The sequence below is a fragment of the Mustela nivalis genome (genome assembly GCF_964662115.1).
Source record: "Mustela nivalis genome assembly, chromosome: 2".
Classification (NCBI taxonomy): domain Eukaryota; kingdom Metazoa; phylum Chordata; class Mammalia; order Carnivora; family Mustelidae; genus Mustela; species Mustela nivalis.
Window position 1 is genome coordinate 161,966,331 of NC_139021.1, and position 25,661 is coordinate 161,991,991.

General features: G+C 39.9%; 3 protein-coding genes and 1 long non-coding RNA gene across 6 annotated transcripts in view; 2 read left to right on the top strand and 2 right to left on the bottom strand.

The window, feature by feature from the left end:
• Window positions 1-2,318: 2,318 nt before the first annotated feature.
• On the bottom strand, window positions 2,319-2,906 carry LOC309860390. The gene is made up of 2 exons (XR_014309336.1): window positions 2,834-2,906; window positions 2,319-2,716 (listed from the first exon to the last, which is right to left on the bottom strand). It is a non-coding gene; the product is annotated as an uncharacterized lncRNA (long non-coding RNA).
• Window positions 2,907-3,026: 120 nt separating this feature from the next.
• Window positions 3,027-16,774, top strand: TAF5 (TATA-box binding protein associated factor 5). 2 transcript variants are annotated; one of them, XM_082722462.1, is made up of 11 exons: window positions 3,027-3,606; window positions 5,612-5,849; window positions 9,193-9,508; window positions 10,245-10,408; window positions 10,514-10,649; window positions 11,340-11,460; window positions 12,193-12,322; window positions 13,679-13,843; window positions 14,663-14,840; window positions 15,025-15,202; window positions 15,707-16,774. In XM_082722462.1, the coding sequence occupies exons 1-11, from the start codon at window positions 3,048-3,050 to the stop codon at window positions 15,922-15,924; spliced, it is 2,403 nt and encodes an 800-aa protein (XP_082578588.1). In that variant the 5' UTR covers window positions 3,027-3,047; the 3' UTR covers window positions 15,925-16,774. The 2 variants fall into 2 exon arrangements, with proteins under 2 accessions (XP_082578588.1, XP_082578587.1); XM_082722461.1 differs by having other exon boundaries at window positions 3,040-3,606; window positions 10,496-10,649.
• ATP5MK (ATP synthase membrane subunit k) lies at window positions 16,759-22,710 on the bottom strand. The gene is made up of 4 exons (XM_082722519.1): window positions 22,519-22,710; window positions 18,543-18,638; window positions 18,362-18,454; window positions 16,759-16,860 (listed from the first exon to the last, which is right to left on the bottom strand). The coding sequence occupies exons 2-3, from the start codon at window positions 18,627-18,629 to the stop codon at window positions 18,365-18,367; spliced, it is 177 nt and encodes a 58-aa protein (XP_082578645.1). The 5' UTR covers window positions 18,630-18,638; window positions 22,519-22,710; the 3' UTR covers window positions 16,759-16,860; window positions 18,362-18,364.
• A 16-nt stretch (window positions 22,711-22,726) lies between these two features.
• PDCD11 (programmed cell death 11) overlaps window positions 22,727-25,661 on the top strand; it is a 38,719-nt gene continuing 35,784 nt past the window's right edge. For both annotated transcript variants that reach the window (XM_082722444.1, XM_082722445.1), the window contains exons 1-2: window positions 22,727-22,856; window positions 24,654-24,766. In XM_082722444.1, coding sequence (XP_082578570.1) covers window positions 24,674-24,766 — 93 coding nt within the window. In that variant the 5' untranslated portion in view covers window positions 22,727-22,856; window positions 24,654-24,673. The remainder of the gene's footprint in view (window positions 22,857-24,653; window positions 24,767-25,661) is intronic.

Below are 25,661 nucleotides of genomic sequence, written 5' to 3' on the forward strand. Positions count from 1 at the left end.
AGAATACAAGAAGAGGTGTGCCTGGGTGGCTCAGTCTGTTAAGTATCCGCCTTCAGCTTAGGTCATGAGTTCAGGGCCCTGGGACTGAGTCCCGCATGGGCTTCCTGCTCAGTGAGGAATCTGTTTCTCCTCTCCCCATCCCTCCCTGCTCATGCTCTCTCTGTCTCTCAATAATTAAGTAAAAATCTTTTTTAAAAATCCCAAGAATATAAGAAGAAAAGGAAAAATAGAAGGGAGAAAATATCTGTAGATATAATGCTTCTAAATTCCCAGAATTAAAAAACATCTCAGATTGAATGGGTGTATAAAGGGCCAATCAGGAAAGATAAGAAAAATCTAATCCTAGATACATTAGAGCAAAATGAAAGAACATTGAAGAGAAAGAGAAATATCCAGAGAGAAAGAGTAGCTCTCCTGTAAAGGAATAAGATACAGATTGATACTAGATTTCTTAAAACATCCTAAGAAGAGAGTAGAAGGAGAATGGGAGTAGGGATTAGAAAGGAAGAGGAAGGGACGCCAGAGTGGTTTGGTGATTTAAAGCCTCTGCCTTTGGCTCAGGTCATGATCCCAGAGTCCTGGGATCGAGCCCCTCATTGGGTTCTCTGCTAATCGGGGAGCCTGCTTACCTCTCTCTGCCTGCTCTCTGCCTACTTGTGATCTCTGTCTGTCCAATGAACAAAGAAAAAGTCTTAAAAAAAAAAGAAAGGAAGAGGAAAAGAGAAACAAAAATTAAAAAGTTGGCCTTGCAGTTACTCAATATACTTATCTCTACCATGGTATAACAGGAAAATCATTCTACCTGGAGTAAGTAACTGACATACCAACCCAGACTTTTTGGAACTTAAACAAAGGTAGGTGAAAGGTAGACCCTACAGAAGGAAAGGTAGATCCTATACTTTTGTGAGTCCCAGTTTCTCGGCTTCAGCAGTAGAGGTGGATCCAGCTTCTAGGATCTGATTCTCAAGACAAATATATGCTTCGGAATGTTAATTTACTCTTTGTAAGGGCATAAAACAACCTTCCAGGGAATAATAAGCTTGCCCAAGCTTGCTAACCATGGCTTCTCTCAACTAGGTGCTCACTTATTTACCAATTAATTATCAAGTTATTTAGTAAATACTGAATCAGAAAAATCAGTGCAATGATCCTAAGGAAAAGGACAAATGCTCCCCACCTCATAAGCGTGCACATGAGATCCAGGTTCTCTATTGATCACAGCTGGGTAAATGCTAAACAAGTCCTTTTTTTTTTTTTTTTTTTTTTTAAAGATTTTATTTATTTATTTGACAGAGAGAGATCACAAGTAGGCAGAGAGGCAAGCAGAGAGAGAGAGAGAGAGAAGCAGGCTCCCTGCTGAGCAGAGAGCCCGATGCGGGACTCGATCCCAGGACCCTGAGATCATGACCTGAGCCGAAAGCAGTGGCTTAACCCACTGAGCCACCCAGGCGCCCTAAACAAGTCCTCTTAAAACAAACAAACAAAAAAAGTTGCCTGGCTTGCTTACCTGATGGAGCAAGAAACTCTTTGATCTTGGGGTTGTGAGTTTGAGACCCCACATTGGGTGTAGAAATTATTAAAAAAAAAATAAAATCTTGGGGGTGCTTGGGTGGCTCAGTCGGTTAAGCAGTTGCCTTTGGCTCAGGTTATGATTCCAGGGTTTTGGGATCGAGCCCCACATCGGGCTCCCTGCTCAGTGGAGAGCCTGCTTCTCCCTCTCCCTCTGCCTGCTGCTCTGCCTACTTGTGCTCGTCAAATAAAAAAATAAAAGCTTTAAAAAAATAAAATCTTTAAAAAAGATGTTAACCAATTCTTAGTCATCTTCCACTCTCCCCCACTTCCACCATGTTCCATAATTTTACTTTAGATATCCAGTTAGATTAGCTTCACATTCCAGTCTTGTGATCACCTTGAACATCATAGCTGGACTTTATCAAACATTTACAGAACAGCTTTTATGGTGAAGAAAAAACAACCAACAGCTATTTAATGTGTGATAGGTATATCATACATACATACATTATCTCGCTTAATCCTTACACACCTCTGTGAGGTTGGTACTATTATTATCTCCATTTTAGAAATTGGGCAACTGGAGTTAAGTAACTTCATCCACGTCATTCAGCTACTAAACAGAGTTGAAAGAAACCGGTGGGACTTAAAAACCAACAACAGGAATAACTATGTTAGATCTTCCCAACTCCCCAGGCTCACTTCTCTTGTCTGCACCCATCCCCAGAATTTTGAGATCCAAATGAAATAAAATACGCAGCAAGGTTTTATAACTTATGAAACCTATTCCAAAATGGCACATGCTATTTTAAAATACACGATTAAAACGCAGTTTATTTGTAATAAAGGATAACACAGCACAAATACAGAACTTACACATTTCATAATGACAAAATGTAGGTACTCACTTTTTATTGAATTGTAACATGCATGCTGTGAAGTTCACAAGACTCAAGCGTGTAGCTTGGTTCATTTTTACTAAGGTAAAACCTGCACGCACGCGCACACACACACACACACACAAACACAAAAGTCACAACCACCCAGATCAAAATATAAAACATTACCAATATCTCAGAAGCCTCCTTCTGGCTTTCGGGTTTGCTTTTGAGTTTTAGACCTGGATTCAAATCTTGACACTTTCACTTTCTTCTTGCGAGACTTCGGCAAGTTGTTCAATCTCTTTGGGTCTCAGTTCAACCACCTGTAAAGAGAGGATAATACTGCCTTATGAGATTGTTGAAGTAAGGAGGTCATAAAATGTAAAATGTCTCTCACAGTGCCTAAAAATAGCGTGTCTGCAATAAACGGCAATTATTACAGTCAAATGTTACGGGCGGTCGCCACCTTCCACTTCCTGCCTTTCTGTCACTCATTTTTGAAAGTTGCTCTTGCTCCTATTCTTTTTCTCCTTCTTTCTCGCCCCTCCTACTGCCGTATATTGCCTTCCCAAGGTGTCGTAAAACGCTCCTCCCCGCCCTCCATGTGGCGAAAACGCAATCACGCTTGACGGCGCGAGGTGGCTCAGCCGCAAGATGGCGGCGCTGGCGGAGGAGCAGACGGAGGTGGCGGTCAAGTTGGAGCCAGAGGGACCGCCGACGCTGCTACCTCCGCAGGCGGGGGACGGCGCTGGCGAGGGTGGCGGCGGCACTACCAACAACGGCCCCAACGGCGGCGGCGGGAACGTTGCGGCGGCGTCGTCGTCGGCCGGCGGGGATGGTGGGACCCCCAAACCCTCGGTGGCTGTCTCCGCCGTTGCTCCGGCGGGGGCGGCCCCGGTGCCCGCCGCTGCTCCGGAGGCCGGCGCTCCCCACGACCGACAGACTCTGCTGGCCGTGCTGCAGTTCCTGCGGCAGAGCAATCTCCGTGAGGCCGAAGAGGCGCTGCGCCGTGAGGCCCGGCTGCTGGAGGAGGCAGTGGCGGGCACTGGAGCCCCAGAGGCGGACGGCGCCGGTACAGAGGCGGCTAGCACGCTTCTCAGCCGGGTCACAGCCTCGGCCCCCGGCCCCGCGGCCCCTGACCCTCCGGGCACCGGCGCTTCGGGGGCCGCCGCGGTCTCGGGTTTAGCGACAGGTTCTGCGGCTCCGGGGAAAGGTGAGCCGCGGAGTCCCGGGGAGGCAGGGCACGAAGGGGGAGCAAGCCGGGAAGGCTGAAGCTGGCAGGCCTGCACCTCTGCGGGCTTGTTTTGAATTTCCTGGGCCCGCCTCTAGGGCCACATGCCCGCCCCTTTCGCTAGTGCGCCGGCTGCGCAGTCAAACCCTCTTCCAAGCTGTCAGTTCCAGTGAGAGGCTGAGGAGAGCTGCTGAGCAGAGGGATGTCTGGGGAGGGTGGGCGCTGAGAGGCGGGGACCTTCAGGGTTTTGGTCCCTTTCTTCTTTTTTCGGTTCTTGAGGCTTGGCAGGGCTGCATTAACACCCAGCAATACTTATACAGTTCTGTACTAGCTTCTTTAAGTAATTACTAAAAATACTTTACATATCCTAATTCTCATAATTCCGCTGTGAGCTAAGACGTTACCTCTGTTTTAGAGATGAGAAAACGGACTCGGAAAGGCCAAGGGACTTGCTTTGACCAAACAGCCAGGGAGTGATGGAACATAGTGTAGCCATTATTTCGCAAAATATTAGGCTAACTGGTGTTATATCTTTTGGGGAATGCAGATTTCTTGGCGTCACTTCAGACTTAGTGAATCAGATCATGTAGAGGTGGAGTCTAGGAATCCTCATTTTTGTATATATGCTTCCAAGGGATTATTAATGTGTGGCAGAGGTTGAGAACCATTCATTTAGGAGTATGCTTTGGACAGACCTAGGTTCAGACTCTTGTCTCTGTTGCTTTTACTTTTGTGATGCGGCTCTTCCTCAGGTTAAGGGGTTTTTCTGGCCCCCTTTTAAAATGGGTTATTGTGAGGCTCAGATATAATACATATATATAAAATGCCTGCTACTGATATGTATATACCTAACACTTAACACCTGAGACCACCCTCCCCAGCCTTTTCCTAGCAACTGTGTTGCAAAGTCCGTGCAGTAAAATCATACACAGCATATGGTCTCAAAGGTGATCCTGAGCTGATGATAAACATTTATTGTATTAAGTTATATAGTGCAGAGCCTCTAGCCAAATTAGTCTCTATTTATGAGCCCTAATCTTTGCAGCATTGCCAGAAGTAAAGTATGAATATGTAGCATTGTATCCTACAAATAGAAATGTGCAAAAATGTGACTGAGGGGAATGTTTTCTGAATGCTGAACTTGATGAATGAACTATAAAATGGATGGATCATGTTGGTTATTTTTCTGTAATCTCTCATCTCTTCAGAAACTTGACCTATCATAACTCAGAAACCAGTAAGAAGGAAAAGAGGCCCTCAGAATAACCAAAAGAACTTAAAGCATTTGTGCAGTGAAGAGCACAGCAGTATTATAATTGCAACCTAAAATTTTCCAACAGTCAAACTTTGATTAGATTGACAGGTGTATCATTGTTTGGTATTGGTATATTCCAAATAAATACTTGTGTTTTCTACCTTGGAATGATGTTTATGGGAATTATTTTAAGCATGTAGATTGAGTTATCTTTTGGAAACAAATAAGGCTCATCCATCACACTCTTGAAATGCTTGCATTTTATAAGGAGTGATAGATGTACACATATCCTACAGGTTAGGATGTGTTACAGGAAAGTCACAAAATACTTAGTAGATCAGAGATCTGGGAATATTACTTTAGGGCATGTCTTGGTGGTGGTGGGTGCCATTTACACTGAGCCTTGAGAGAAGATTAATATAATTGTTTGATTTGCACATATCGTGTTTTACGAAATTTGTCTTTGAGGTAGCTGCAGGAAAAATACTGAACCTTTTTGTTACTGACCTGAACATTTTATTTTAAGATATGGACAAGCTGAAGGAGTTTTGGATAGGGACTGAAACAGTCCCTTGACAGATTGTGTGATTGCTTTGGGGAAGAGACTTTGAGAAGACAGGAACAGACATCTAAGAAACAGTTTACCTCTGGACCGTAGCAAAACAGCCTTAGTCACTTGGTATATATTTTTGAAATACATTTTTTGAAAGTTGTTCTTCATTTTTTAAACAGTTGGAAGTGTAGCCGTTGAAGACCAGCCGGATGTCAGTGCTGTGCTGTCTGCCTACAACCAACAAGGAGACCCCACAATGTATGAAGAATACTATAGCGGACTAAAACACTTCATTGAATGTTCCTTGGACTGCCATCGGGCAGAATTATCCCAACTCTTTTATCCTCTGTTTGTACACATGTACTTGGAACTAGTCTACAATCAACATGAGAATGAAGCAAAATCATTTTTTGAGAAGTATGTGAATTTTATATATATTATATATATAGCACATATATATAATGTATATACACAACTGTAACCAAACAAATGTAAGATTGTAACTGCGAAAGTATTTCATGAAAGAGAGGTAACTGGTGCTAGGAGAACCTAAAAAGAGGGAGTGTGATCTAGTTGGAGAAGTCAGGGAAGGCTCCCAGAGGAAGTGATGCTTGAGGTAAGATCTGAAAATTGGGTAGGAGCTAACCAGAGGAAGAGAAGAGGGAAAAGCATGTGTGACACCTCTGGTGGGAAGATCATGGTGGATACAGAGACAAAAGAGGGCCAGTGTGGCTGGAGCTGAGTATGGGTTCGAAGCTGGGCTGGAACAAGCAGGTTCTCGGGCCATGTCAAGGGTCTTTGTTTTTCCAGAGAACAGTCATGGGTTGTATTGGGTAGCATTATATCTGGTTGAGATTCACTGAAAACCCCAACAATAATAGCATAAATAAAATAAAAGTTTATATTTTGTTTTTATCCTAAAAGCAATAGGAAGCTGTGTTAGGATTATATTAGACTGAGAATGACTGAAACCCCAAACAACAGAGGCTTAAATACAATAAAAGTTTATTTCTCTCTCATAAAGATTAGGCAGTCCAGGACTGGTATAGAGTCTTTGATTACCAGGAACCTAGGCTTTCACCATCTTGATGCTCTTCCATCCTTGTCATGCGGCTTCCTCCTGTGGTACAAGATGGCTCTTAGGCTCTGAGCAATCACATCACTGCTATAGTCAGCTGAGAAGGCACATCGTTCCTCCAAGTAGCACATACCTCCTCCTTTTTTTTTATGTCGTTAGGCAACAGCTACAATTACCTACAAGGGAAGTAAGATGTGTGGCCTTTGCCTAGGTGTTTACTTGCTCAGCTAATATTCAGGTATTCTGTCATGGAGGAAGAAAGGAAAAAATGGATGTTTGGGACAGTGAGATGTCTCTGCTACAGAAGTCATTGAAGGACCTTGCCATTATTAGATTTGCATTTTTTAAAATTTTATTTATTTTTTTAAAGTAATCTCTTCACCCAGTGTGGGACTGGAACTCACAACTCTGAGGTCAAGAGTTGTACGCTCTACTACCTGAGCCAGCCAGACATCCCGATTTGCATTTTGAAAGGACCTTTATGTGGTTGGGAAAATAGATGGTGGTGAGGGGGAACAGAATGACTTTAGAGTGACCAGTTTGGAAGGTTATTGTAGTGGTTCTCAACCCAGAGTAGTAGTATTCCTGCTTCCCCTGGGCTACTTGAAAATGTGTGGAGGTGTTTTGGTTGTCATGACTAGAATGAGGAAGTGCTGGTGGCTTAGGGGTGCCAAATGTTCTAATATGTGCAGATAGTCCATGTAGCAAAGAATTGTTCTGCCCCAAAATGTTCTGTTGAGAAACACTAGACAAGGGTACATTAGTGTTTGTGAAAATAAGTAGCATATTGGTGAGGCAGTTGGTGATGGATTGGATATGGAGGTGAGGGAGATGAAGGTATTCGTAACCCCTAGGTTTCTGGCTCCCCCATCTGGATGGGGGAGTGTCCTTCACTAAGACAGAAAGCCCTGGAAGAGGACCTGGTTTGTCAGGTTGCAGAGTAATCTTGACTTCAGATTTGAATATGCCTTTGACTCATTTATGAGATACCGGGTCGGTAGGTGAATGATATAGAAAGCTCTGGAGCTCTGAAGAGATGTAGGGACTAGAGCCATAAATTGGAGTTGTGTGTGATATTGATGGGTATGGATGAGATTGTCTGGGGAGGGGATGGGGTTTATGAAATAAGTCAACGAGAGGGCTAGACCTGAGCCTTGAGGAATTCCAACATTTGGAGTAGGAGAGATGGAAAAAGAGTAGAAGAGATGGCCAAGTAGAAGAGGTATAAGGAGAGGTCAGAGGAGTAGGAAGAAAACGGGGAGGGTATTGAGTTAATAGAAGCCAAAGAAAGGAGTGGTTAAAAAGGGGGCAGTACTTAACAGTTTGAATGAGAGCATTTTAGTACAAGCAATAGACCCAAAAGCCAGCATTTGTCAGATAACACAAGTAGTGGTAATACAGGAATAATAGAACTCCGGACACTTAGCTTCTTTGCCATTATGTCCATTCATTATTGTATGGTGCCTAACAGAAGGTTTATAAAGCGAATGTTCTGTAGCTCAGCAATTTTCAAAAAAATTAACAAAGGCTGTTTATGACAACTTACACTCTAACCTAATTTTTCTTACAGTATTGTCATCAAAAAACCTCTTTCTCTCCCAGTCCCATGAGATAGCCATCTCCTTACATAGGAAGCTGGAATATCCGGGGGAGCTCTGTCTCCTTGTTATGGACAATCTCAGCCATTGCCCAGACACCATGCTCAGATGAGGTTATGGGTTATAACTGATGTGAACACCAAGAGGCTGAGATGTCTAATTTCACTGAAATCTTGAACAGAAACCCTTAGTTCATGTCTTGATGAGTCTCAAAAGGGTAACACGGGTAACAGTTTATTGGCTGTGTATCAGAGCTAGAACCTATCTTATGTTTAGTCATTGTTCTTTAAATGTTTTTGCATTGTTTGCTGCTCTTAGTGAGTGCCAAATATATGATCTTTAATTTTACTTTATCAGGAATATTAAGATTTATAGAAACAAAAGTACATTTAAATTTACTAATTGTCACCAAGGCTGAAAGCTTTACTTAATTACCTGTGGTATTGGTGAGTAAATGGCAGTGTTCATTCTTTGGTATCAACATTTGTTTGTCGTTTAGTCATATTATTATACTGATGTTTAATAAATGTGTCTGGTAGGAAGAATACAAGAAGTCATTGAAAATGTTGGGTTTTATGAGAATGCCATGTATTGATTATTATTATATGATATATATTATAATGTAATTATAATATAATAATTGATTATTATATATTATAAGGGGCTGGGTGATAGGCTCATTGAGTTAATTACACTAGTTTCTACTTTTGTATATGTTTGAAACTTTCCATAATAAAGTTTTTAAAAGTGGTTTTGAGAGAACATAAAATTTAGTAAAGCAGAAATTCTAATTCAAATGTCTACCAATGGTGGATATCTTTCATTCACTTATGGTATTTATTTCAAATTCTCTTAAAATGTTAATGGTACATTTCATTAGAGAATTAAATTTTTAAATTTCAGGATGAATTCAGAAACTGAATTGTGATCATTTTGAAATGAGTTACTTCTGATCCTGTAGCTTAGTCCAGGATTATTCAGACTGCTACGTTGAAAATATTCTGGGATGTTTATAAATATATGGGGGAGAGCAGATCCCTTAATGATTACATTGAAAAATGACTTTTTAAAATCACTGAAACAGGTTCCATGGAGATCAGGAATGTTATTACCAGGATGACCTACGAGTATTATCTAGTCTTACCAAAAAGGAACACATGAAAGGGAATGAGACCATGTTGGATTTTCGAACAAGTAAATTTGTTCTGCGTATTTCCCGTGACTCGTATCAACTCTTGAAGAGGCATCTTCAGGAGAAACAGAACAATCAGATATGGAACATAGTTCAGGAGCACCTCTACATTGACATCTTTGATGGGATGCCGCGTAGTAAGCAACAGATAGATGCGATGGTGGGAAGTTTGGCAGGAGAGGCTAAACGAGAGGCAAACAAATCAAAGGTATGGGAATAAACCTAAGAACTATATAATGCAGATTATGAAAAACTGTAGCATTTCCATCTACATAATATACACATTTTTCTTATAGCTAGTTTGGGAATAACAGAACCCTGTATGCTAAGTTCATGTTCTAAGGATGATGTGTAAATTGGTGAGAATTTGGGAATGGTTGCATTTAACAGAACCCTGACTACAGTGACTGAAACAAGGGATTTTGCATACATATAATGAATTGCAAAAGAAATCCCTCTTGCTCTGGCGCAAGGGCTCCTTCTAGTTTCTCCTCCATCATCTTTAGAATGTGGCTTTCTTCTTTGTGCTCACAGATAGCTGTTGTAGCTCCAGCATTGCACCTGCATTCCAGGAAGGCAGAAGGGGGAGGACAGAAGGCATATCCCTGCTAAATCTTATCAGGAAAACAGTATTTTTTTCCTAAAACCCTACCCAGTATATTTGTGTGTACATCTGCTGGCCAGAATGACTTTAATGGCTATTCCTACCTGCAGGGGAGTTTGGGAACAGAAATAATTTAACTGAGCATATTGCTGCTCCAACAAAATCAGGGTTCTGTTAGTAAGGAGGATGGGGAGATTGGCTATTGGGTAGATAAGTACAGAATCTGTTTCAGGGTATAAATTACTGTATTGTAATCGTGATTCATCCTATCAAGATATGAAAATGATGTATTAATGAATGAAATATTAATTTTGAAAATGTTGGGTCTTTTGACTTGTAGGTATTTTTTGGCTTATTAAAAGAGCCAGAAATTGAGGTGCCTTTAGATGATGAAGATGAAGAAGGAGAAAATGAAGAAGGAAAACCTAAAAAGAAGAAGCCTAAAAAAGATAGCATTGGGTCCAAAAGCAAAAAACAAGATCCCAATGCTCCACCTCAAAACAGGTGAGGGAAAAACTCAGGAACATGTGTGGAGGTTTAAGATGAACTGTTATTACAGAGAATTCAGTTTCTTAATAGAATGATTTTCAGTCTGTTTTTCTTTCACAGAATCCCTCTTCCAGAGTTGAAAGACTCAGATAAGTTGGATAAGATAATGAATATGAAAGAAACCACCAAACGAGTACGCCTTGGGCCAGACTGTTTACCCTCCATTTGTTTCTATACATTCCTCAATGCTTACCAGGTTAGTAAGATAATTGTGCAATTTCTGGGGGGAGAGTCGTGTAATACGGTGACTTACCACTAAAAGAAACTTAGATGTGTTAACTAAGACGAAGTTTTCTTTTTTAAACTCTTGATGTAAATATAGCTTGAAGACAGAAGTTAAGAAAGGATAATTGGACACTGCTTAGAATAGTTAGAAGGCAATGTTGAAAAGACCTTTAGCAACTTGCAGGTGCCAGAATGTTGCTTATGTGTGTCCCTTGTTTTACTGATCAGAATTCTGTTAGCTTTTGAGGAGGAGGAAACTGTAGTTTAGCTCTATTGAACTTGGCTTATATAAACTTAATACTTTTTATTAAGGGTTGTTTATGTCTTTATAGATTGTAATAAGCTGCTGAGGATATATTTATTAAAGTACAAAAATGATTACCATTTTCTTCATATCATGTGCTTTAAATTTGGAGGACAAAAGGGGTGAATGGTGATGTGTTCTCAAAGTAAATACTTTCAAACAGTGTTTCATGGGAGAATGAAATCTTTTCTGTGAGAGAAGGAGTTATCATTATGTTGTTTCTAAGATGTAATTTTTTTCCCGAGACCATATTGTGTAGTATAAAGTTTTTTTTCTTTCTTTATTTTTTTTTTCATTTTTTTTTTTTATTTTTTTGTTTTTTTTGTAGTATAAAGTTTTTATTTTTTTTATTGGCAGGGCCTCACTGCAGTGGATGTCACTGATGATTCTAGTTTGATTGCTGGAGGTTTTGCAGATTCAACAGTTAGAGTGTGGTCTGTGACACCCAAAAAGCTTCGTAGTGTTAAACAAGCAGCAGGTAACTGAGTTGACTTGTGAGGATGTGAACTCACCTTTAGTTTACACCAATCTGGATTCCATGGAGTATGCATAAGAGATTGTGATCTCAACAGAATTTCATTTGATTTTACTTTAGCTCAAAATGCTAACATTCCCAAGCAAAAAGTGCATTGGAGTGGCAATCAGGAGACGGGGGTGTTAAACTGGTTTAACTTTGTGGGGCCTCAGTTTTCTCATCTGTAGAATGAGGGGGTTGGGCTAGAAAACTCTATGAGTTTAAAATCTAATTTTATGACTGTTTGCCTGTGAATTTTAAAAATGCCTTTAAATAATGGGAGAGTACTTTCTGTTTTAGCTCTAAAAATGGCCTAAAAATAATTAGTTTTAGTATTTTTAAAGAGTTTCTTGCTAAATGTATTATTTAAACAAGGTAATACATTTTCAAAAAACTTTTAATATTTCCATAGTTTCCATTTGTGTATGATATATTAGGTTTCTTTGAGTTTTAATCATAGTTCCGAACTGAGCAGCTATGTGCACTCCAGCAAATTGTTAACTGTTCTGAACTTGAGTTTCCTCTTCTGTACACTGGGGTGGTTAAAGGCATCAACACTGTGGGGGGTATGTAGGAGGACTGTTCAAATGTTAGTTCTTCTGAACCATGATGTGATTGCCTTGAAATATTCTAATGAATGTACTTTAAAAAAAATGAATATATTTTTAAAATATCAATATTTTTGGACCGTTTTAGATCTTAGCCTCATAGACAAAGAATCAGATGATGTCTTAGAAAGAATAATGGATGAGAAAACAGCAAGTGAGTTGAAGATTTTGTATGGTCATAGCGGGCCTGTCTATGGAGCCAGCTTCAGTCCGGATAGGTAACATACAAACAATGAAAAATTAAATACTGCTGTATTATATTGAGATAATATTTAAGTTAACTACTGGAAACATTTTGGGAAAAATTCTGTTGGAGAAATCTCATGGCTGCCTCTTCTGCATTATCTTTTAGAATCTTGCCATTTGCTAATTCATCTTGGGGTACTGGTGTACAAGATAGCAACTTAATATATACCCAGATTTATAGAATCAAAGATGCACAGCATCAGGGTTTATTGGTTTTAAAAATTAGCTTCAGTTTTTGTATAACCCTGATAGGGGCTGAATTGCTTCTTTGGGTTCTTGCCTTGGGTTTGTGGCTACTGCTGTATTCCATCATCTCCAAATTGAGAACAGATTCCTGATATTAAAGGCATGTTAGCTGTCAATTAAAGATTTTGTGTAATCAAAAGAACTAAGAAGATACTGAAAAGGGAATTTGAAACCCGCAAATAGGTATTTGCTTATTTTTCATGATCTCTAATATTCTGTGAAAATGGGAGGGAATTTTATATTCATAATAATGATTTGTATCTTAATTGGATAACTTTGAATCCATCAATATTTTCATATTTATGAAATCTTCATAGGGTTTAGCCAGATGATACATTTTTACTTGAGGAAAATCTCTAATTTCAGTGAAAACCTTAACAGTTTCAGTGATTCAGCTTTTGTGTTTATCTGTGAAAAAGCTAAATTATTACTTAAATGTCTATAGTGTTTTTTGTTTTTTGTCAAAAAGACATTTCCTATTAAGTGCTTATGCAAGTCAAGAGAGGAAAAGAGCATCTCCATTTTAAAGTAAAAAATTGTTGAGTTTTAAGTGACATATCACATTTCTTAGCTTTTCTCAATTAACCTTTTTGACCGACTTTCTGTTGGTACCCTTTGGTACAATTTTTTATAAGAAGTGTGGTTTTTCTATTATACTTTTAAAAATAATCTAACCTTGGGGCACCTGGGTGGCTCATTTGGGTTGAGTGTCTGTCTTCAGCTCAGATCATAATCCCAGGGTCCTCGGATCTGGCTCCTTGCTCAGCAAGGAGCCTACTTCTCCCTCTCCCTGCCTCTCCCCCTGCTTGTGTGATTCCTCTCTCTGTGTCTCATAAATAGATAAAATCTTAAAAAAAAGATCTAACCTCACTTAGTATGTGCTCAGTAGATGTAGAATATTAGAGCTAACTGGTTTTTTGTTATTACTTTCAACTTTTGTTATCTACTGTGAATTCCATGTATAAAGTAAAAGATGTAGCATGTCAGGTTATCTGTACTTATCATACTCAAAATGTACAGAGAAACTGGACAGGTAACGATTTGATTCTGGGAATCAAATATATCACATTCTCTTTTCTCAGGAACTATTTGCTTTCCTCTTCAGAGGATGGAACTGTTAGATTGTGGAGTCTTCAAACATTTACTTGCTTGGTGGGATATAAAGGACACAACTACCCAGTATGGGACACACAGTTTTCTCCATATGGATATTATTTTGTGTCAGGGGGCCACGATCGAGTAGCTCGGTAAGAACATTGTGATCTTATGAATGGCAGAATGGTTTCTTTTTAAGGGAATTATAAGCTCCAGCCAAACTTATTTTCACTTCAGTTATTTGGGATCAACTTTTTGAGATTGTCAGCATTTATAGCTCCTTATTTGAAAATTAATTTGGGAAGGGCGCCTGGGTGGCTCAGTGGGTTAAGCCACTACCTTCAGCTCAGGTCATGATCTCAGGGTCCTGGGGTCGAGTCCCACATCAGGCTCTCTGCTCAGCAGGGGGCCTGCTTCCCTTTCTCTCTCTCTGCCTGCCTCTCTGCCTGCTTGTGGTCTCTCTCTGTCAAATAAATAAATAAAATCTTTAAAAAAAAAAAAAAGAAAATTAATTTGGGGAGTATTACTATGTCTGCATTTATGTCCATATCAAGAGTCCTTTTTTCCCCCTCAAGCTCCCACCAGCTAGATTTTCACTACCAATAGGAGCACTGCTGGTGTTTTCCTGTGATTTCCTTGAAAGTTCAGGATGAGGTAACTCAGGTTAGAAACTAATTTTATGGCGGCCAAAACTAGCAAAAAACACTTTTCTATGGGTTAGACTAGGAATTGGGGTAGGAAAGGTGGGTACATACAGAGAACTAGAGTTTAAAAAAATTTTGTACTAGATCAACTTAGTTTTCCTGAAGAATGTTATTTCATCTCATTCCATTTTTCTCCCCACTCATGGAGCCAGTGAGGGGGACCTATTTGGAGCTAATATCTCACATGGGTGTTTCTATATTTATTTTAGAATTTTGGCAGTTAACCATTACTTTTTTTTTTTTTCTTTCAATGCATTTTTTAAAAAGGCTCTGGGCTACAGACCATTATCAGCCTTTAAGGATATTTGCTGGCCATCTTGCTGATGTGAATTGTACCAGATTCCATCCAAATTCTAATTATGTTGCTACGGGCTCTGCGGACAGAACTGTGCGGCTCTGGGATGTCCTGAATGGAAACTGTGTAAGAATATTCACTGGACACAAGGTATTTTATACCTTCATTATTATGGCATACAAGGTTGTTTTTGAGATAAAAATATTTCAAAAATTAACTAGTAACACATTTTAAAGAAACTGTTCAATTCCACTAAGCTTTAAAACTCTAACTTTCTCTTACTTTGAGATATTTTTAACCCACTGTTGATTCTTTCCCTGGACTTCTTTTCTAGGGACCAATTCATTCCTTGACATTTTCTCCCAATGGGAGATTCCTGGCTACAGGAGCCACAGATGGCAGAGTACTCCTTTGGGATATTGGACATGGTTTGATGGTTGGAGAATTAAAAGGCCACACTGATACAGTCTGTTCACTTAGGTTTAGTAGAGATGGTGAAATTTTGGCATCAGGTAAATGACTAGAAATGGCTTTGTGTTAAAGGGTAAATGGTATGTTGAAATGAAACACTTAGGTTGACCGTGTTAGGTTTTGCTTCTCTTAGCCATGATTCCAGAGTACCCCCTGATATGTGTGTTGACTTCTCAGGTTAAACTGATTGAAATGGTCCTTTAGAAGGAAGAGCTTATTAATCAGGTTTAGATTTTTTTCACCATAAATATACAGTAAATATATGAATTATGTCAGACTCTAAATATGGTAGATGCGGGGCGCCTGGGTGGCTCAGTGGGTTAAGCCGCTGCCTTCGGCTCAGGTCATGATCTCAGGGTCCTGGGATCGAGTCCCGCATCGGGCTCTCTGCTCAGCGGGGAGCCTGCTTCCCTTCCTCTCTCTCTGCCTGCCTCTCTGCCTACTTGTGATCTCTCTCTGTCAAATAAATAAATAAAATCTTTAAAATAAATAAATAAATAAATATGGTAGATGCTACTAAATGGTTTTCTTTGACTTCCTGTTAGGTTCAATGGATAATACAGTCCGGTTGTGGGATGCTGTCAAAGCATTTGAAGATTTAGAGACCGATGACTTTACTACAGCCACTGGGCATATAAATTTACCTGAGAATTCACAGGAGTTATTGTTGGGAACATATATGACCAAATCAACACCAGTTGTACACCTCCATTTTACTCGAAGAAACTTGGTTCTAGCTGCAGGAGCTTACAGCCCGCAATAAATCATCGGTATTAAAGACCTTTCGGAAGCTACTGTTTGAAAAAGGGAGACTAAAAGCAAATACCTCAGTGATTAATATTTAAGCTACAAAGAATGTTTTGTCTATATGGATCTGGAAGGATGCTGCTTGGAAAATCTGAACAGGACAGTTCCACGTTTCTATAGCAACCACATTTAACTAATTTCCGTTAGTTGAATAAGAGGTATTATGTTCGTGGAGGGGACATTTATGGTGCTTTGGATTGTGTGGAAACTATGCATTTTCTGTTCAAATGCTATTTTAATTTATTATGTTTAGAAAAAAAAAATCAATTGACTTCAGTAATTCATCCTGCTTCAAGATTCAAACTGAGTAATGTAATACCATCTTGAATTTTAGCTGAAGAATTCTATGAGCATGTATGTTTCTGCTGTAAAAATGTAGTTACTGTATGGCACTCAAGTACTATGTTAAATGATCCACTAACATTTTGCTTGCCCCATGATTAGTGGAATGTATGTTATTGGGTAGGGTGAACTACAATTTCTTTCTAAGAACTAGATGAAGTACAACCATCCACTGACATCTGAATTTATACCTGTTGGATTCTGAGTGCACCCAAACACTCTATAAACCAGGTGAAGAAATTTAGCTTCCATGTTCTACTTCAGCTAAAACAGCTACATAAAACCTAGTACACTTGAAGTCAGACAGACATTTCAGTTGCTTACCTCCAGTACTGAGCCTTGCTTTGGAAACTAAAAGATTTAGACCAAGTCACTGCCAGTTTTTTGCCTTTGTTGCATTTTGTACAGTTTTTATATTTTTGATATATTGTAAATAAAGACAACCAGCTTTTCCAGGTTCATAATTTATTGTACAAATTGAATATCACATGATGAGCTGACAAAAGCTTCTCCAGGCATGGGAACTTAAGATGAGGTACAAGTTAAAATCCTATAAAAAAAGTAAAAATAATTTAGACACAATTGTGTTCAACTCTACTTTTAAGACATTCAGTATAAGACATTACCAGTACAGGACTATCCCTGAACCCCCTGAAATTGAATGCAAATTCATCAGATTCTCAGAGTCAGTAATCACCCCAAAATGTCACAGCTTAATACAGTTTAGCCTAACGGTTTACCTTTAACAAAAGAGCTGACTTCAGCATGACCCTGAATGTATGCTACTGGAAAAGTCTAGTATACAAAGTACACTTTAAACAGTAGTAAACGTATCAGATAAAATTTATTAGTTTTTATAATGGGGATACTAGCACTCTCCCCAAAGTTGGGAGGTACCTAATACGGAAAAGTGGGCAATGACTACCTATCTGTCAGGAGTAAGTCCTGGACCACTGCATGCTGGGATATGTACTCAGATCGGAAAAGCTTTTAATAGCAGAGGAAAATTTTCTGTGGAGAGCTACAGTAGATTAAGATCTGGGTTTTGGGTTTTCTGCACATCATCTACTACCAAAACAAGTATTCACTCAAACATAGGCAAATGGAGATTGTGGTGTACCACAAGAAGAAAATGAAATCTATGGGAATTAAATGAAAATATAAAATTGTGTATAAAAATCTGAAACTAGCAAAAAAATAAGATATATTTGCAATGTATTTACAAGGTTGGTTAATAATTATTACATAAAGGGCTTATGTAAGAGAAATAAGGTCTTCCTAAAGAGAAAGACTCAATTGTTAAATGAAAAAAACAAAGGGAATCTTAAGAAAAATACAAAGGGTAAACAAATGGAAAAAATGTGTAACTTCATCAAAAAGGTATTTTTACTCATCAAATGAACAACGATCAGAAACTGCTTATTCAGCGCTGGCTAGGGCAAGAGACACCCTCTAAGAAAGCTGGGTGCCCCATTAACCCTTAGGGAAAGCAGTTAAGCCTAAAACTATCATACAGACAACAAATCATGCTCAAAAGTGTCCAATGCAATGTTATCTGTATTAAAAAAAAATCTCAGGGCACCTGGATGGCTCAGTGGGTTAGGCCTCTGCCTTCAGCTCAGGTCGTGATCTCAGGGTCCTGGGATCGAGCCCTGCATCGGGCTCTCTGCTCAGCAGGGAGCCTGCTTTCCTGCCTCTGCCTACTTGTGGTACCTCTCTCTCAGTCAAATAAATAAATAAAATCTTAAAAAAAAAAATCTTGATAGGAAACAGATATAAATCATATATGCATAAATACTCATGCATTCAAATAATAGAGAAAATATTTGTAATAAGACAATATTACAGACATGACTCATAGCCACTGGAAACCAAAGAAAAAATATTAAAAAGAGCCAAACCAAACTGTTAACAAAAATTGTCAGGTAATGGGATATGAACAGTATTTTCCTCCTGTATGTAACTTTGCACAATGACAATTTACTTCCATAGTGAGGGGAAAAGCCCTAACAACAAAATGGCCATTATAAACTTATATGTTAATTCCTTACTGTTTATGTTGCTTTCACAGCTGGTGTTTTTTTAGATCTTAACTTGAAGTATAAGATCATCAAAGCAATGCCTCCATATGTGGCCAGTACACACTAAAAAAGAAAGGAGAAAGTAAACAAGAGTTTTTGCCACTTACATTATTCTAAAACATAACTGCTTAAAGGTATCACCAATACTTACATTCATTCTACCTGTGAGAGTGTAAGAGTTGAAATATTTTTTGATACCAGTGAAATGGAATTGGGCATCAGCTTCTGGACCTGCCATGATTTCAATCTTTAAAAAAAAACAAAACAATAAATTGGTTTGGATACAATTTAAAAGAAAATTATGTTTTGTTTTTGTTTCAAAGTTTTATTTTTTTAAGTTATCTCTACACCCAGCATGGGGCTTAAACTCACAACCCAGAGATCAAGAGTTACATGCCTCACCAACTAAGCCAGCCAGGCACCCTTTTGTTTGTTTGTTTGTTTTTAAAGCTTAAAAACCTGAAAAGTCACTGCACAGAAGAATTATGAGTTTTTTTTTTTAATGCCTTGCCCAACACAGAAGTAGCAAAGTTGGTTGAAAGAGGCTTGCTGGTAAGAGAAACTTTCAGAAGGAAGACTTTACCTTAGTTGCTGTTGTATAACATTCCAAAACATACATCAAATCACTTAGCACAGGAAGAGAACACAGTTTTCTCTAAGGCCCCCTCTCCTTTAACCCAATCTTGCTTGGTATTTTCATTCTTGGCTCTGCTACAGCATGTTACACTGTGTATGGAGTCAATCAGTTTTAAGAGTAGAAAGTTGGAGGTTGTGATACATTTCAAAGTTCTAAAGAAGGGTACCCACTAGCTAAACAGCTCAACTTGCAACTCCTTTCATAATTTTTCTTATGAAATAATTTAGGACCTCCATGGGAAGGAAGAGAAAGTATCATTTACTATACTCCAATTTTTAAAAAACTAGCATTATTTTAACAAAAGGGATGCACATCAGAGTGTAAAAACTGGAAGATCACTTCCACAATTTAAGGAATAAGAGCATGCTGGTTCAAGTTCTTAAAGATGGAGAGCCTACTAAAATGCTACCGAAATTAAGTCCTATCAAAATTATCAAAGTCTGTCAACTAGTTATAAAGACCACCATCTAGGCTGCAGTACCGTTAGCTCCTAACCCCCGCCCCCAGGACACACACCAGCTATTGGTGGTAGCAAGAAAGGTGGAATACCTTTTCCTCACAGCAAAATAAATAAAAGATCTAAATATAAATAGTAAAACCAAAGAATCCTGGAAGAAAACATGGGCCAAAATTCTAATTATCTTAGAAAGGGGAAATATAAAGGACAAAAACTAGAAGGGAAAACATAAAAGTGATCAAAGAAAGTAAAATGAGGCCAATATTTAACTACCAGACTGGGAAAAATAAGCATCTCCTCTGTTGCCTGAGTATAAACTGGTACAACTTTTTCTAAAATACAATTTTGCAATACCCGTCCAATTATAAAATTAGTATACACTTTCATGTAGCTGGTTCATTTGTTCTCTAGGAATTTACCCTTACAGAGATATCACAAAGGGAGACATGTTATATGGTTCAAGAATAGTGACTGAAATACTATTGATGAAATAAACTGGAAAAACTAAAAGTCCATCTACATACAGGAGACTGAGAAAATAATGGTTTCCATTTGAGGAAATACAATGTGCACAGATCCTTATGTACTGAAACAGAAAGACGTCCCTTTGTAATCTTAAAACAAAAAAAAATCTATTTTTGGACATTATATTACAGAGCACATAAATGGTTCTCAGAGTCTGGTTCCTAGACCAGCAGCAACGGCATCACTTGAAACCTGATGAAAATCCAAAATTCTCAGGCCCAACCTCAGGCCTATGCAATCAAAAACTCTGGGGCCCAGTAATCTGTTCTAATCGGCATTTCTGATGTAAACTAAAGATTGAAAGACACTGCAATAATAGAAAACCAAATATTTGTTGTAATTATATAGAAAAACTCTGGAAAAACATACAGCAAACTTTTTGGAGTTATATTTATAAGTACCTATATTTTACACAGGCATATTATTTGTCATAATAAAAAATAACAAAGGCACATTCACAGGTCATCAAAACAACACTTGACAATTCGTATGTATGACCGCCTATCTACCACGACCGACGCCACGCCGAGTCGATTGGCAACATAGACGAGCCGGTCGAGGTCCGGTCGAGATTGGTAGGCAGTGGCCGTGACTCAGCTGGCTCTTGATGAAATGGAAGAGGGAGAGATCTGTGAGGAAGTCGTTGCTATGGAAACTGGCACTCCCCCTATTTACCATTCAAAGGCCTTCAGAGGCATTTGCGTGCACAGAATTGGCAATGAAAATTTGGACAAATGACCTTAATTCTAAACAGTTTCAAGGTTCTTGGAACAATGAAAGAAACCCAAGCTTCCTTGGGCCTCCTCAGGGACCTTGGCATTTCAGCCCAAGCAGGAAAATTAGCATTAAAATAAATCTTCATGATATAGCTTTTATAGTAATGGTTTCATTTTACTAGACTTACTAAAGTAATAGTCCCCCCCCATTCATTTTCATGACACACTTTTGAATTCTTATGGTATCAAGTGGGTTTCTAGGAGAAACCCTACATAAAAACAGGAGCTTGGTCAAATTATTAACTGATAACCCCACACCTTGTGTGTAACAAAAATTTTTAGGATGGTAGTGTCCAAATGAAACAATATTAAAGTGCTTTAAACTTGTCCACACAGTATGGGAGGAAGCCTGTGATATTCCACAGAGGACTAAATCTGACTGCTGGGAAGGGCATGTTATAGGAACTGGAATTTAGTCTGGGTCTTGAAGACTCTTGTGAAGGTGAGATGGAGGCAGGAGTGGGGAGTAAAATGTTGCCGGTGAAATAAACAATGGGACAAAAGCCTACAAGCACTGGGGTCTGCACCCTTCAGCGAACTGCACAGTTACTTTTGGACAAAGACCAGGAACCCTTGTAGCTAGAGCACCCTCTGTGGAATAACTCAAACTGAAACCTTCCCTTTCCAAACGTAAAAACACAACAAGGGAAAAATTACATAAGACCAATCACTGCACTGTTAAAAGATAGCCTGTAGAGAAGTCTAAGCATGGGGTCTTCCTGTTTCTTTCTTCCTCTTGTTTTTAAAAAATTAACACATAACGTATTATTTGCCCCAGGGGTACAGGCCTGTGAATCGTCAGGCTTACACATTTCACCGCACTCACCATAGCACATACCCTCCCCAATGTCCATCACCCAGCCATCGAATCCGAACCCTCCTACCCTCGCCCCCCAGCAACCTCTTGTTTCTAATTAACCGGCCCACTGCTATTAAACATTAATGAAGCCTTCCACGTCCTTCTTCACCTGTGAAACGGGAATTTCAGAAAAAGCCCAAAGTGACCAACTGTCCTCACTACTTCGTTTTTTGAAACTGCTATTTGCCTGTCTGACTGAGTATCTACCTGGAACGGTGAGATCACGAGGTAAAAGGAGGCCAAGTCGAGAGCTACTCGGGTACCAGAAGCAGCCTCTTGCACTTCAAGTATACAGCTCTCTGTTCTGGCTATCTCTCGGGAAAAGGCCTTCCGGCTGGTCGACACAGGCTGAAATCTAAGCCTCTTACTGCGGGCCTGGCGACCTGCAGGGGCTGCGCCACACACACTCCCTTCGACAAAGGCTGCAGTGCCGCTAAAGTAGGCCTTGCTGGCCGGCTCCCTAAGCACAGTACAGGGGAAATAAACTGCAATGGGCAAACAGAGGAAAAGAGGTAAATCTGGCCACAAGCCCGAGTTCCATTCAATATTACGTTGCTGGGTGACCTTGGGGGGGGACTCCCTTTGCTGCGGGCCTCTTTTTTTCTCTACTGTGATATACGATCTAAGGGCCTTCGGAAACCATGGGAGCCTCCGGGACCAACTATCCGCCTCGCCCCGAGGCTTCCCAGCCCCGTCCAACCCCTCGCGCCTCGGCTCTCGTTATCTCTAATTCCTTTTCCATTCTCCACTGCCCTCGCACCCCACAACGAAGACCTAGCTGTGTTCCTCGACCAGGTATAGTCGGATTTTTAATGCCAGCCCCGCAAAGCGGAGGCACGAGGCCTGACCCAGGGTTCTCGTCTACACACCCACCTTGCAGAAGACACCAATTCCGCGGGTTGTGTCCTTCAACGTACGCAGGTAGCCCGCAGCCGGCCGGAAGAAACCTCCTCCCCCGCACGCGTTGGACTGCCAGAGCGATTCAGCCTTCAGCGTCGGTTGGCTAAGGCTTGAAGTCCCTCCTTTCCGCTTCCTGTTTCTAACTCTCCTCCGCCCGGCCAGTAGGACTCTTCTTGGTAACGGAAATAGGGTGTTGGGCCCGCCCACGCTTCCGGTATAGCGTTGTTGGTCTCCTGGTATACCGGTCTCCGCGTGTGTGACTTCCAGCCGTACGGGTTCTGAAGTAGAGAGGTGCTGGCGTCGCGGGACTGGTGAGTGAGGACAAAGGCGAGAAGGGAGGAAACCTTGTGGCTTCCAGGTCTGTCCCAGGGCTAGGTCCTCTGGGTCCTTGCCGTTCATGTAACAGTGCTGGGTGGTGAGTGGTTCAGCCATCCCAGAGCAGCTCAGAAGCTGGCCCCTGTAACATCAGACTCTGTCCCTGGGAAGTTGCTTATCTCCCTTCTTTGCCTCTGGATGTCTCTTTGAAGCTTCAGTTTCCCCTTGTCTGAAATAACATTAAGGGTCACATTCCCCGCTAACTAGACTTCTGGACTCTTTCCTATTTCTATGAAGCATGCACCCACCTGTTCCTAATTCCAAATCCACGGCTTCCACTGGTCTTCACTTCTTCTTCTTTTTTTTTTTTTTTTAAGATTTTATTAATTTGACAGACAGAGATCACAAGTAGGCAGAGAGGCAGGCAGAGAGAGATGAGGAAGCAGGCTCCCTGCTGAGCAGAGAGCCCGATGAGGGGCTTGATCCCAGCCGAAGGTAGAGGCCTCAACCCACTGAGCCACCCAGGCACCCCGGTCTTCACTTCTAATACAGTCTCAGCACTTTCTAGATCCTTGTTCCCAGGGTCTCTCAGAACCAATCTCTGCTCTCTTCCATTCTTAGACCTAGTTCTCATTGGCATGGTTTCTCTGCTGTAGCGCAATTGACTTATACTCTATTTAACTTTCCTTTAGTTTTCCCTACCTGTCCAATATATAGCCTACAGTATATTTTCTTGATTGTTATTCTCCTTCTTCCATGACTTAAGGCTTTGATTTTTCAAAGTAAACATTAAACTATTCATATCTAGTTCAGTATCTTTCACAAAACAGCTGCCTTGTATTCTACAATTTAACTCTGATTATTATGCTTTGTTCTCCCTTTGGCCTAGTTAAACAGTTCTTCAAAGAAGAAAACAGCAACTTCTTGAACAATATTTTGAGAAATTGCTGGTGATTACTGAAGTATTTTGCTTTATTTCTGTGCTTTTCCTCACATTCCTTCTGCTTTTCCTTTTCCACCTGTCAAAATCTTTTTCATCTTTTAACAGCTCAAACACATCTTTAGGAAGCTTCCCCTCTTTACTTAAGCCTCATCACTTCCTCTTTCTTTGTTTATAGTTTCATTTGTATTTTATTTACTTTTTAAACGTTTATTATTATTTTAGTAATGTCTACACTGTACATAGGGCTTGAACTTAATGACCCTGAGATCAAGAGCTGCATGCTTTTCTGACTTAGCCAGGAAGGGCCCCCAATTTGTGTTTTATTTGCATATTGTTTCATTTTTCTTAAAATTTGCATGTTCCTTTTTTTTTTTTTTTTTTTTTAAATTAAAAAAATTTTTTTAAGTAGGCTACTCGCCCAGTGTGGAACCCAGCATGGGGCTTGAACTAATGACCCTGAGGTCAAGACCTAAGCCAGGAGCAAGAATCAAATGCTTAACCGGCTGATCTACCCGGGTAGTCCAAAATCATGCATGTTCTTTGAAGATAGGGACTTATATGATCATTTGTGTATCTCTGACTTAACTTTAGTTACTCATATTTACTAAATTGGATCTATAACTTCTTTTCATGGAAGAAAATGTATGGACTTGTGGTTTTGAAGCAGAGATCTTTGAAAGAAGAAATATGAGTTATCTGGGGCCTAGCATCAAAATGTCTATTTCTTAGTCCTTAATGTTGTCTAGTGCATTGGTGCTAGAAGGCTCTATCTCTTTTTGCTCACCGATCACAACCTTTAGGAAATGGCACCAAGGTTACAGCACACTGATACTCTTCACATTGTTTTTAGGAGACTGAAACACAGCAACCATGGAAGAAAGCTTCCCCCGAGGGGGTACAAGAAAGTCTCACAAATCAGAGAAAGCTTTGCAGAAGTCAGTTGAACAAGACAACTTATTTGATGTAAGTGGTATGCTTGTTTGATAAGACTCACAGAGCATTTATTCTTGTGAAGAATGAACCTTGTTTGAGAATGTGGTATTTTCCATATTTGTTTCTTTTGAAGTCTACTTTTGGAAGTTGAACTTGTAAGAGAGTCCATACCACCATGAGGCTGTTTTTTCTAGCATGGCATTTAGTACTTGGGTTTATAGTGCTGTTGTTCCTTGTTCTTAGGAAATTTGTGCCATGTCATTTAAGGTTGGAGAGAAAAGTTGTGGAATAAGTCATGAAAGGTACAACATGGGGAATATAGTCAGTGGTGTTGTAATGGTATCATACGGTGACGGATGGTAGCTACTCGTGGTAAGCATAGTATAATGTGTGGAGTTGTCAAATCACTATGCTGTACGCCTGAAACTAATGTAACATCGTGTGTTAACTGTACTTCAGTTAATTAAAAATAAAGGATGGGGAGAAAGCAGTTGGTGATTGATTTTTAAATGGGATCCTTGCCACATATAATGGTCAGAATTTGCATTGAAATTCATCTTCACCTAGAGTAGGCTCCAAATGCTAGAGGGAAGGGAACTAACATTTGATTGTATTTTATGTAATCTTCCCAACTGTACTGGAGTAGAGAACGTCATTCCATGTTGAAGAACAGGCTGAGAGAGGTCACATACTTTAACTGAAACCACACAGCTTGTTATGGTGGAGTTAGGAGTTTAACTCGGGTCTCGATATCTCTACCTTGCATTTTTACACACTGTTCCTAATTGTTTCTCATAATGGGGACCCCAGTGTCCATCCCACTCAAGGGAGGAAGAACATGGGAGCAAAGGGGCTTTTGAGAATATGAAGATGGCACCCACCTTGGGCAAAGGGAGCATTGGTGACAGAATGGGAGAGATGGGAT